This window comes from Sceloporus undulatus, chromosome 4 (genome assembly GCF_019175285.1).
Source record: "Sceloporus undulatus isolate JIND9_A2432 ecotype Alabama chromosome 4, SceUnd_v1.1, whole genome shotgun sequence".
NCBI lineage: Eukaryota > Metazoa > Chordata > Lepidosauria > Squamata > Phrynosomatidae > Sceloporus > Sceloporus undulatus.
This window is the reverse complement of record NC_056525.1, coordinates 105,531,306-105,544,405: the sequence shown is the minus strand read 5'-3', so window position 1 is coordinate 105,544,405 and position 13,100 is coordinate 105,531,306. Positions and strand designations below refer to the sequence as shown.

At 40.2% G+C, this 13,100-nt stretch overlaps 1 protein-coding gene across 3 annotated transcripts in view; it reads left to right on the top strand.

Moving 5' to 3' along the window:
• TGFBR3 (transforming growth factor beta receptor 3) overlaps window positions 1-13,100 on the top strand; it is a 172,230-nt gene that overhangs the window by 119,790 nt on the left and 39,340 nt on the right. For all 3 annotated transcript variants that reach the window (XM_042463506.1, XM_042463505.1, XM_042463507.1), the window contains exons 5-7: window positions 4,714-4,897; window positions 9,403-9,571; window positions 10,981-11,128. In XM_042463506.1, coding sequence (XP_042319440.1) covers window positions 4,714-4,897; window positions 9,403-9,571; window positions 10,981-11,128 — 501 coding nt within the window. The remainder of the gene's footprint in view (window positions 1-4,713; window positions 4,898-9,402; window positions 9,572-10,980; window positions 11,129-13,100) is intronic.

Sequence of the window (13,100 nt, the reverse complement as noted above, 5' to 3'; positions counted from 1 at the left end):
AACCTCCTGACAGTAAGGGCTGTTCGATAGTGGAACACACTCCCTTGGAGTGTAGTGGAGTCTCCTTCCTTGGAGGTGTTTAAACAGAGGCTGGATGGCCATCTGTCGAGGATGCTTTGATTTGGATTTCCTGCATGGCAGGGGGTTGGACTGGATGGCTCTTGTGGTCTCTTCCAACTCTACGATTCTATGATTCTATGACTGCCAAAGTAAAATAATGTGAAGTTAAAGCAAAGGTAAAATGGAGGAAAAAAGCAGCTTTTTACTTTCGGGAAGTTCCAAAAGTAAAAAGCTGCTATTTTTCTCCGTTTTACCTTTGGTTTAACTTCGCGTTATTTCACGTTAACAGTGACATTGTGTGATAAACTTCTCGCATTTGCGGGTTTTTCTAATTGAAATCTCGTTTAAATCCCGTTTCTCTTTGGGATTTCCCTAGTGTGATAAGATCCTAGGACAGATTGCAGAGAGACTTGATTATTCTTGAGAGAGCTGTTTTAATATTTCTTAGTACTTGACCATTAGGTATACTGATGATTCCCAAATAGGCTCAACTGGTGCCATGGTGGTCCACTTTTGCCAGATCATTTTAGTAGGGATTGAGCCCCTTTGTGTAGTGTTGGGGGCTCCAAACCCCCCTCTCTCCCCAGGCCCCACAACATCTAGAGAACTACAAGGTGCCTATTCTGGTGTTTTTGAAGCCAGACAGAACGACAGAATGAAATACATGTTCCTGAATAGCATATGTGAAGAATTATTATTCAAATAATTGTTCATTTTGATTTGTAATGTGTGGGAATGCAACAGATATCTGTTTACTACAACACTATCTGATATTTTTTTTTTTAAAAAAAAAGAAAGGTTAAGTATACTGCAGTTTCGTGTAAACAATACTTTGCTGAAATGTGACTATTGTTCAAGACTACATCTGTGTTCTCCCAGAAGTCAGCCAAGTGTTTTCAAATCCATTTGCAATATGCTGTTGTTTGGAGCAATGCACTGTTGACTCAGTTGTCTGGGAGATACTCGGCAAAAACTACCGTAGCAAGTCCTTGGTCACAGTGTTTTAGCAAATGTGCTGTGTGAAAATAAGCACATTGCTCAGTCTGCCCTTGTCACTTCTGAGCTTCTGCTCCAACAGAACCTTCCCTCCTTTCCCACTGGAATAAGTTTCCTGTGATAGAATCCTTCACACTGTGAGATTTGACAACATGAAAGACAACTTATCTATTTTCCTATATTTTCTTCCTCCTCTGAGAGAGAGCAGAGCTTGATTGAATAGCACATGCAATGCTGAGAAACACAGGAAGTGGGCTCCCAGTATAGTCTTTAATACAGATAAGTGCCTGTGCATGAACTCCTTTGAAGCTCAGGACTATTAGTGTAGTGCACATAGAACTCAAATAACTAAGAACAAAGGACCTTCCTAAATCTCTGGTCCGTATGATGGCTGTTAAGTGTGAGGAGGCTGTTTCAAAACCCACTGCTTTCCAGTACTTTGTGAACTTTTTCTCCTATATTGACCAAACTGTGTGTTCCGTCCACAGATGCCTGCAAATTAATTCTGTGGAAGGTTTCATAGAATCATAGAGTTGCAAGAGACCGTGCCTCAGTGACACCAGTTGACAGAGGTGTGAAGGAGGTGGCATGATAGATATAATGCTGTGAGGCCCTGGTCATATCATCTGTGTTGCCAGGAATGTGCATGTGCCACAAGGGCCATTACTCTAAGATGCATCCCTGCCATCAAAGCCATTCCTTACTCTGATTTGATCTGATATTATGGCCTGTTACAGACAGGCCAAAATAAAGCTGCTTCGAGTCACTTTGGAGGTACAGGGGTACCCCGGGTTACGAATTTAATTCGTTCCGCCGCCGCTTTCGTAACCCGAAAGGCTTTCGCAAGCCGAAAACCCATAGGCGCTAATGGGGAAAAGCCGCGATTTGGTGCGAAAAAGCGCCGAAAAGCACCAAAATTTCTTTCGTAACCCGAAATAACCTTCGTAACCCGGAACAGTTTTTTTCAATTGATTTTTTTCGTAACCCGGAAATTTCGTAAGGCGGCGCATTCGTATCCCGGGGTACCACTGTATAGTATATTTCAATGATGCATGCGTCCTAAGAGTCCAAAAGCCACAGCAAAGCTGCACTCCAGTCCTTAGGACTGGAGCATGGCTTTTGTGCGGCTTTTGGACTCTTAGGACGCATGCATCATTGAAATATCATACCTCCAAAGTGACTCGAAGCAGCTTTATTTTGGCCTATCTGTAACAGGCCTATGTTTGGCAGTTTTAAAGTGCTAGTTTGTACTGCCAGTGTCTCTTCATAGATTATACTTAATAGTGAGTAGCTTACGCTGTAGCAGACACGACTACAGACTTGTCCTTGAATATACTATATATATGATCAATAGATATTTGTATCTCCCTGATATTGATAGAAGTTATTAGATATTCTACCTCTTAGACTAGAGAAGCTCTGTTTGTGTCAGAGGAGTTGTATAGCTTCAATAAGGTTGCTTGGATTTGTACTGCTGGCACTTAGCAGAATTTGACATCAGAGCATAGGTAACTCAAGACAGTTCCATGTGTATTTTCAGTGCAATTAAAAATGCTTGGTGTTAACCCTCTCAGGAAGAGTTTTATGGAGACAATATTGGCCTGGGAAGTGGAGTGATTGATGCTTTAATTCAGTATGAAGTGCTTCCAGAGCTTGGAGAGGTTGCCCCCTCTCCCCCCCCCCCCCCAAACTGTTGTCTACCAGAATTCCCCATCTTGGCTGAGGAATTGTGTTGTAATCCACACAGAGTATAAACTCTTCCAAGCTTGGGAAACTTTATATGCCTATATATGTTTCTTTCTTTCAGATGCTCTAATGAAACCATGGTGGTGATGTTTCACTACAGTTGATTCAGTTGCTTTAAAAACTTTTGTACTTTAAATTGCAAGTGATAATCAGATAGTAAAATGAAATATTCCAAGGACTACAGGTGATAATGTGATATATGTGTATATCAAAATAATCACTGGTGGAATGTAGGCAAAGAAACATCTGATTGGATTCTACAGGGATGGGAAAGTTCTGCAATAGAAAATGCAGTACAAAATTCCCATGCTCTGAGTCCTTTTGTAGAGGAGAATGGAAGTCCTGTGTAAACTTAGGTCTAACTGAAATTGCTAGTCTCAGCTGGAATAAATATGTTGAATTAATTGCATTAATAGGAAGTAAGGTCCAAAACACACTGCAATAATAATCAAGTTTGAGACCGCTTTAACTGCCCTGGCTCAGTGCTAGGCTGGATCCTGAAAGTTGTAGTTTACTGTGGCACCAGAGCTCCCTTACAGAGAAGGCTAAATGACCCCCAAAACCACAGTTCCCAGGATTCCCCAGCATTGACCCAGGGCAGTTAAAGTGGTCAAACTGCAGTGTGTTTTGGACCTCCATCAACATTTATCTACCGTATATACTCAATTATAAGTTGACTTCATGTATAACTCAAGGGCAGGTTTGGGTGCCAAAATTATTGATTTTGATATGACCTGTGGATAAGTCTGGAGTAAAACCTAAGGGCATGTAACAACGGAACTAAAGGATGAAGCAAAAGAAAACCATGCCAAAGAACTTACAAAATTTCAGCAGGCATAACTGTTTGTGCTCCCCTAAAGACTGGATGGTGAGAGAATAGAGGGGGGTGTCAGTGCTTCCAATATAGATTACACTCTTGCTTTTTACCAGGGGATGGTTCCTTCTTTATATAAGAATTAAAGGCAGGTTACAGGCCGCCGCTTGCAGCGTCCGGGAGCCGCAACGGCCAAACTGCGTGACTCCCTGACGCTGCAAAGGAAGGAGCGTGATTTCCGGAAAAGATGCCGCAAGGCGCTAGTCGCGCACTCGCGGTGTCACTTCTGGGGCGCAACGTGCGGATGCACAGCATCCGCTACATCAATATGGCTGCGGCCGTGTGGAACGGCCGCCGCCATTTGTTATGGACTCTGTCCGTGATAGGGTTAGGGGCGTCTGGAAGAGACGCCCTTTTTTCAAAATGGGACGTCCTAAGGACGTCCCTTATGGCGGTCTGTAACCCACCACAGTATAGTACTTACATTGACCCATGGATAAGTCGACTCAGGGTTTTTGGCTGAAATTTCTAGACTTTCATGCATGCCAAGGTGAAAGGTTTGTTAGAGGCCATCCACACTGCAGAAATAATCCAGTTTGACACCATTTTAATGGTTCAATGCTATGGAATCATGGGTTTTGTAGTTTGTTGGGGCACCAGAGCTTTCTGACAGAGAAGGCTAAATGGCTCACGAAACTACAGTTCTCAGAATTTCATGGCATTGAGCCATGGCAGTTAAAGTGGTGTCAAACTGGATTATTTCTGCAGTTTAACATTTCAGGACGCATATTTTAAAGCCCCTAGACACCCATTATTACTTTGGGGGCAAAAAAAACCCCTAACAATTGAAATGTCCCCCCTCCCCAATATTTTCTTCTTCCTCCCTACAAAACATTTTGTTGTTCATCGCTGTCAGCTAATCAAAGAGGATTCAACCTATATTCTCTCTTTACAGAGTTGCATTCTGTACAGTGTTATGGCAAGAACCACTGCAATTGACTTGTTTTGGTGTGGTGGGTTTAAACATCTCTTTGAAGGAATGGCTAGCCCATATTGGGTCAGTGTCACATTAAAAAGGATGTTTCCATTCTCCTCAGGTTTCAGCAAGTTCCATAGTGCTGTTTGAGAAAGAAAACTTCTCCTTGTCAGCAAAAATAGAGGAGAAGCCACTCCCTCAAGGAAATAAGCACCTGCTACAATGGGCCCAAAAGGAATATGGCGCAGTAACATCTTTCACTGAACTCAAAATATCCAGAAATGTTTACATCAAAGTGGGTGAAGGTAAGATTAGTAAGTCGATGCATACAAAATGGACATTATTAATGTTTATTTGTCAAAAGCCTCATACTGAGATTTTCCCATCAGCACTGGCTAGGGACACCACCTTAAACACTGGGTCCTTTGCATGCTTGTCATGGCAAGATTTGGAGTACAATATATTTAAGAAGACTAATATCTGTGGCTCCCCATTATCCTCAGGGGTTTTCGTGTGACACATAGGGGCTCTGAGCAAGAACTCAGACATGAGGAATGACCATGTCAAGAGAACAATTGCTTTAGCAAAAGTCTTTACCATAAAGCCACTCTAAAAGATTGGTTGGGGTTTGGTCCTCCATTTGCTTGCTTTTTCAAGTACAGCAACAAGTTGGTTATCAGAAAATTGTTGTGATTGGATTTGAGAGTTTTGCAGTCTGGGTTTGTTTATTCATTGATGTATTTATTTACCACATGTGGTTGCATATTTAATATACTGGCATTACTTCAAAATACTGTATTATGGTTTATTGAAGCAATGCTCTTTTAGTTGCCAAGGATTGCCAAGGGTGTTGGCTCAGTTCCTATTCTTTATCACTTACAGAATATTATTCACATACTTCATGGTGTAATCCTAAGTATATTGGTTCAGAAACTGAATCCCATTGAGTTCAGGGGTATGTACTCTCTGCAAAGCATAGAGGATTGCAGCATTACTTTATGACTTTTTGTTCTCACAAATACCCTTCTAGAAGCAGAGCCATGGGCCATGCTGCTGAGGGATCATGGGAGTTTTAATCCAGATCTGTTCTGGAGGCTATGATAATTTTCTGCTGTAGCAATGAAGAAACAGTGGTAGAAAGAGACTGGTACATCCTGAAATTGAGATAGACATTCCCCATATTTAAGACAGTGGTTCATCTGTTCATATAATCATCTTTTGCATCCTAGTGGTTACAGACTCATTCTCTGTATTTTGAGAAGGATACTAGCTTCTATTGAATCTTCGGTTTGTAGTCAGTGAGATGGCCCTACTTCTAAAATAAAGATATTGCTTTGAATAGTTCAAGCTAATTGTATTTGGAATGAGATGTATATTTTAAATTGGTATGTGCTTGTTCTTCTAGAGAGATCCCATAATGATATTTCAAATTGTCCATAATGGAATCCACCACATTACAGCTACCTGTTGCCTTATTGCATGCATTGTATTTGTCCTATTATGTCTGCTGGTTGTTTCATTGATTTTTCAACTTGTACATTGGCTCTGAAAAAATTTTTTCTTGCCAGTCTATCTTCATACATCCCTATAGAAAAGAAGGAATTCATAAGGCACTAATGAGGTAATAATAGTTCAAAATCCTCCACAATTAAGTTAATATCCAGATTCAGTACAGGAACACTCTCTCCTTCCAGTGTGTGTTAGCTCCTGAACAGTAATCTCTTTGGTTTGCCACTATTCGTGCATTAAATTCTTCTAAAAAAGATTTCCAGCTGGGTAGAAATCTTACTACTGAGATATAACCCCTGGCAATAATAATTTATTGAAGAAATATGATACATGATTAATGGTTCTGATGTATTCATAAAAAGTGTGCTGGTATTGTTAAGCCAGAAGCACTGAAACTTACTCCAACTTTGGGTCATGTTGGCCAAGAATCTGATGAAAACACCTAATTTATTTTGAAAGGAACAAACTCACTTCCCCATTTTTAAGACAGAGGTACTGCCCAAAGAATATAGTAGGGTCCAGGGTATACTTCTTCATAGCAGGCAGTCAAATGAGCAACATGCATAAAGGTTAGCATTATCTGGTAGTGGTAATATACAATGTCAGTGCTTTTGTTGGCAGTTGTTGCTCAAGGTGTCTACATATCCTGATCTTGCCCGTTACCATTCATAACATGCTATTATATGAAAAGTGCAGTGCAGTAAATAAGGATAGATGAGGATAGCTAGGATAATTCAATTCATTTCTTAAAGAAACCTTAAGATATATAAATGTAATGTTTAAAGGCTCACTGCCAACTGAGCCCATTATACAGATCCTTACCACCTGATCCCAGATAATGGTGTACTAAGCAAATACATGAACAGCCACATCGATTTTGCGATGGGCCTGATGCCATTTTGGTTTGAAACAGGCCTAAAGTCAGACCGAGATAGGTTTAGAAATTTTTTTTCATTCAAGTCCATACAAGGTTGACTGCCCACCAAGTGCTCTATCTTTGCCCCTTTTATAGAAAAGCTTACAACACTTTGGAAGCTGGGTTGGAGCTTTCTGGAAAACCCAGCTATCTGAGAAACTTTTGTATCCTCTTAGTCATTATTGCAAACAGAAGAATAAAATCCCTTTTGGTCCATCCTTAAAATAATTACATTTCTTTAAGGTTATCACACTTGAAAATCTAGTTTAGTGAGGCCCAAGAGCTATCTGGCTGAGAATTCTAAATGCCTCTCCCTAAACTGCAAATCCCAGGATTCCACAGGAAGCAGTCATAATAATAAAGGTGGAATAATAGTGGTATAGCGATTTAGTGTGATATTCTGCTAAAACTCAGAGCAGGTTCACCTCCGTGTTCAAATGGAATCCACTAACAACTCCTGCAGCCCTACTTGGAGATAATCAGGGATTGAAAATATAACCTTTATATTCAAAGCATTGACTATTTATCTTCTCTGTCAGTCAAGTAAACGTATAGGTGTGTCAAAAATCTCAGGTCCACCCACCTTGAATCTCATTGTGGGAGAAATACAGAATAGAATCCTTGAATAAAATAAATAATAAAACAATAATGTTGATCTCAAATTCTATGAACGATGGCCTGTTACAGACAGCCAAAATAAAGCTGCTTCGAGTCACAGTGGAGGTATGGTGTTTCAATGATTATGCGTCCTAAGAGTCCAGAAGTCGCACCAAAGCCACGGGTGCGACTTCTGGATCTTAGGACGCATGATCATTGAAACACCATACCTCCACTGTGACTCGAAGCAGCTTTATTTTGGGTCTGTACAAGCCAATGTAAAGAAAACTATGGTTGGTAATTTTGATTACAGGGAGAGTTTCCAGGAACACATTGGAAAAGCAAAGGAAACATTTTATTATGATTTCCTTTAAGCTGTGGTGGTTTTCCTGGACAATTGGTTGGCAACTCATTTGCCAGTTTAAAAATATTGCATTACTAGCACTGAGAGTCAGTTTTGTATAGCATCTTTAGGTATATTGGTCTGAATTCAACATGGACAACCTTTGTGTGAGCACAATTGGCAGAATAGCCACTGCTTTGAGATCCCATCTGTCAGGACCCTTAACAGATGTTTGGGGAGTGCTCCATTGGGCAGCATAAATAGATTTAGTCTCTCATAGTTTACATAAAAGGATCCTCTAGAGAAGACGGCAAATTGAGCATTCAGAAACCATTTAGTTTAGAAAGAGATCAAAAAGAAAACTGACAGTATAGGTTGAGTCTCTCTTATCTAGAATTCCCAAATGTGAAATACTCCACAAACCAAAATTTGTTTCATGGGTGGCTGAGATAATGACACCTTTGCTTTCGGATGGTTCAAAATACACAAAGTTTGTTTCACGTACAAAATTATTTTAAACTATTTTATTAAATTACCTCCAGGTTATGTGTTTAAGGTAGATATGAAATATAAATTTATTTTGCCTCCACTAGATCTCCATAGAGAGCCAACATAATGTAATGGTTTGAGTGTTGGACTGTGACTCTGGAAATCAGGTTTTGATTCCCCGATTTAGCCAGGGAAACCCACTGGGTGACCTTGTGCAAGTCATACACTCAGCCCCAGGAAACCCCGTGATAGGGTGGCCTTAAATCGGAAACAGCTTGAAGACATACAACAGCAGTTCTCCATAGCGTCAAGCAGACATTATACACTTGTTTCCATAAAATGAACTAAAAAGGAAGATCAGGACTTACAGTGATCTCATACTGTACATAGGCTTGCATAAACCTCTCAGTCTTACATAATTTTAGAAATGATTTTCGGACAGAAAAATCCCTCCATTCCCTTTGCACAGCTGGCAGCCATCACCTTCCAGATCTCTCCATATGTTTGCTAGTAAATTTTATGTTCCTCCATCATCAAAGAGGATTTGGGTCAATGCTTCCTTAGTCTACATTTGTCTCTTGTGTGCTCTCTTATCAATTAACATCTGGGCTTTTGCAAATGGAAATGTACTTTCTACAGTCATAATTGTCTGTTGACATCACTTCCCAGAATTCTGTGCTCATTTTTTTTTTACGCAATAACCTGATTAGTTGATTGAGCACTTAACCTTTATAGCAAATATGGGTATATATGGCTCTCCCAATGTTGCTGGAGTTCTACTGCCATATCCTTCACTGGTTATGCTGGTTAGAATTTGTGGAAGTTAAGGCCCAACAACATCTAGAGAGCTTCATGTTCTCCATCTCCCCTCCACAATATGTATTGATATTTGATAATCTTGGAGGGATTTGTTAGAACTGCTGTGAATGTTAAATACCTACCCTCTGTCTCTTTAGATCAATTTTTTCCTACGACATGCAATATAGAAAAGAACTTTATTTCTCTGAACTACCTTGCCGGATACCTACAGCCAAAGGCAGCAGAGGGTTGCATTGTTTCCAGTTTGGGCCAAGATAGAGAAGTTCATATAATTGAATTGATCACTCCGGACTCGAACCCATACAGGTAAAACATCCAATCATGTAATATTTGTCCAATCCAGGGATAGCTTCCTCCTGTTGATTATGACCCATTGATTCAGCTTTAAATGTAGCAAGCCTCTTTTTATGAGAAGAACGTAAAATGTATGCTATACGAGGCATTATTTATGTGCCCTGAGGCTGGATATGCTAGAAAATCTGTGAATATGTAAGGGGAAGTTCAAGAAAGATTAGAGGGGGGAAACAACATGCACTAAAAGTGGAATTGAGATTTTTTAAAAATAGAAATATGATTTTTTTTTATGTTATGTTGTTTTGAAATAAGGGATTCAATACCTTAACCCATCTTCAACATCTTTAAGGGTTTAAACAAAGAAGAATTCTGTCTTGTGAGGGCAATTTGTTGCACATTTCCATATACGTTTTCAAAATGAACACATTTTTAGAATGTGTGCCCTTTCTTTCTTTCTTTCTTTCTTTCTTTCTAGAAGTGCATTTGAGTGGTGCTCCCCCCTCCCAGTGTTTATATTTTCCTATGTACTGTAGATTTTCCAAATGTATGCATTTGACAAACATATCTTTTCTTTGTTGGCACAAATTGCATCACAAGTATGGTTCTCTGATCACAGTTTATGTCCAAAACTTAAGAACTGGGTAAGCTAATATAGACTTGCAAACCCAACTCATTTTCTTGCAATGGAGGTGAAAAAAGGAATCTTAAGAAGGGAGAGAGAAGAATAAGTAGGAAAAAACAGAGGAGAGAAATGCACTTGGTCAAAAGCTAAACAGTGAGGAATCTCACAGTGACATAAAACAGCCAGTGAAACTTTGCCAGTAGTCCTTTAATATGCCTGTATATCATTTGCAACTTGAAATAAAGCCACGGATGTGTAGTAAGTCTAATGTGCAAATATTCCAGCAAATGCAGTTTCCAAAGCTCAGCGGGTAATCCTTTCTTCTTCTTTGCTGCTATGGTGCGTTTGCCAGCTTCTAATAATGAGGCACAATAGAGTGACACTTGTTTCAAATTAATGAAATCAATTGTACATAGATGTACATTTAAAATCTGTGGTACAAAAATGGGAACAGATTGCTCATATATGGATAAAAAGGTACAGCAAGCTCCAAATGGATTTCTTTAACCAACACCAAGACAGATAGAATGAGCAACCAATAGTTTTTAAAATCAGAAAGGAAAGCTGTTGGGTAGTAATTATCAGCATATTTTAAAAGCATTTTGTTTCCATTGTTATGCAAAATTGTTTTAGCATGTGTGGCGTAACACTCTGTTTTGCACATGTTGTGCTGTCTGGGAGAACCTCCAGCATTTTAATCAGCTGGCCAGACACTGGAAAAATGATGGATTGGACTAAGGTTGATAGCTGAAAAATTCTGGCATGCCGACTCAACTCTGCCTCTGTTTTCTATGTTCAGTGCTTTCCAGGTGGATATCATCATTGACATTAGACCATCTCGACCAGACACCACACTTGTCAGGGATCTTGTACTTATCCTCAAGTGCAGAAAGTCTGTCAATTGGGTTATCAAGTCACATGACGTGAAGGGGAAACTGGAAGCGATCGTAAGTAGACGCAGCACTGCTTCTTGTTTTGGAGGAGGCGTGGGGCTGTTAACAGCTCCTGCTTTTATGTGGATGAAGGAGCACATGATAACAAATGCCTGTCTGAACGTCTCCTCCCCTTTTGCTAACACTTCTAGTGATTGGTTTCTTCATAGCTATTGAGCTGCTCAGTTAGTGGGTGGTGTGCTGCTAAGTGAAGAATAAATCCTCCTCATCCTTAAGATTATTGTTCTTTATACTTAGATAAAAATGTCCTTTTCTGATACATTTTGTTAACACCTCACTAGAGAGGGAAAAAATTAACAAAAAATTCTTAGAAGAACTGGAAAGCAAAACTACTTTGTACCTCAGGCAAACAGAGTCATAGAGGCCAAAGAGATCAGCCATCCATCAAGCTCCTTCTCGATTCAGACATAAATAAATTCATAGATCAGTGTATTGCAAGCAGTTTGGTGAAATGTTGTAGTATGACATCTTGGGGAAGGGAAGGGGTTGGTAAGCCCATGATTTAGCCAAAGGTATAACTAGGGCTGGGCCTTGGGGTTGAAACCCAGGATCTTACAATTCAAGTAGCCCCTCAGTGACCACCTAGAGAGAGGAAGGAGGTGGATGGCAGCTGCAAAGAAGCCTGGTAGCATGCCATTGCTCAGTGGGGCTGATGCTACTCCCTACAGCATTTCTTCTTTCTTACTATGTTTAAAGGCATTTTATAGAGGAGGAAGGTAGCTCACTGTGTATGTAGGTGTAGAACGGGGTCAACAACACATGGCCAATTCTGCTTCCTGGCCAACTCTAAACTCCCCTGATTTCTGCTGCTGCCACAGCCAAAAACATAATCTCCAGTGTGTTTGGCCTACAAGAAGTTGCTTCCTTCTGGATCTGAGCAAGACCATCTTGCTCAAATTACTAAGAGGAAGAAGGGCTTTTAAAAAAAATAGCAAAGGTTAAATCCTAGCTAACTATCTTCATCTGACAGTAGATAAATATATGTAGAGCTTACTGACCAGCAAATAACTTTATCTAACCCAGTTGATAAATCAGTGACTAGTCTGAGTGAGTGGAGACTTTTTAAAGTATATGTAATGATGTTTGACATATTGCAAGAATATAAACAGGGGCTTCATTTGCTCACATTTGGACCCTTGGATCTTGCTGGGAATGTAAAAACAGAGAAGTAAACAGTCCTTCCAAATGGGCATATTCCAGATATGACAGCAATTTTCTGGGGGTTGAGGGACAAGATGATTGCTCAGGCTTTTTATCTAACATCTAGAGAGAGGGGTTGGGGGGGGGAGGGAGAGAAAACAGGAAATCCGGCAAATTTACCGATTGTAGCAATCTCAGCCTGAACTTGCCCACTTATTTAAAACATGTGTAAGAAATTGTATCCAGATTTGAATCCACAGAGGAGGAGATAATCTTTTGGGCAGAAGTAGAAAGGGCAGGCAAAGCTCAGCTCCAAGACGGGATTTGCTAGGAAGACTAACAATGGCTTTTTTGTTAATGGATCTCTTCTTTAGTGCCACCTGCAGCAGACCATTCAGATGGCTAGAGAGCTTGCAAGAGTACTTCTTGTGTTCAGTAGGAGAACCAAAGGAGCCTTTCAATCAAGGATCTTGAATTATTTCATTTTCTTAGCATAGTTCCTGACTTTGCAACCATAAATCTCAATTCTTCACAGCAATATGGGAACTTTGCAGTTCACAAAGGGCCTTTGCCTTCCCCATTTACTTACTATGGTATGGGGTAGGCAAATGGCAGCATTCCAGATATTCTTGGAGCACCAGTTACCAGATCCCTAACCATTAGCTAGGCAGGCCAGAGAGTTGCAGGCCATCAACATCAAGAAGTCTTCCCTTTGTCTACACTTGTCCTAAAGGCATCAATGATGCCTCCTGAAAGCAATTGTCAGAGGCTGATCTTTGAGTGTCCTTCACTAAATGGATTGTGTTGAGTACTTGCAAGAGAATTA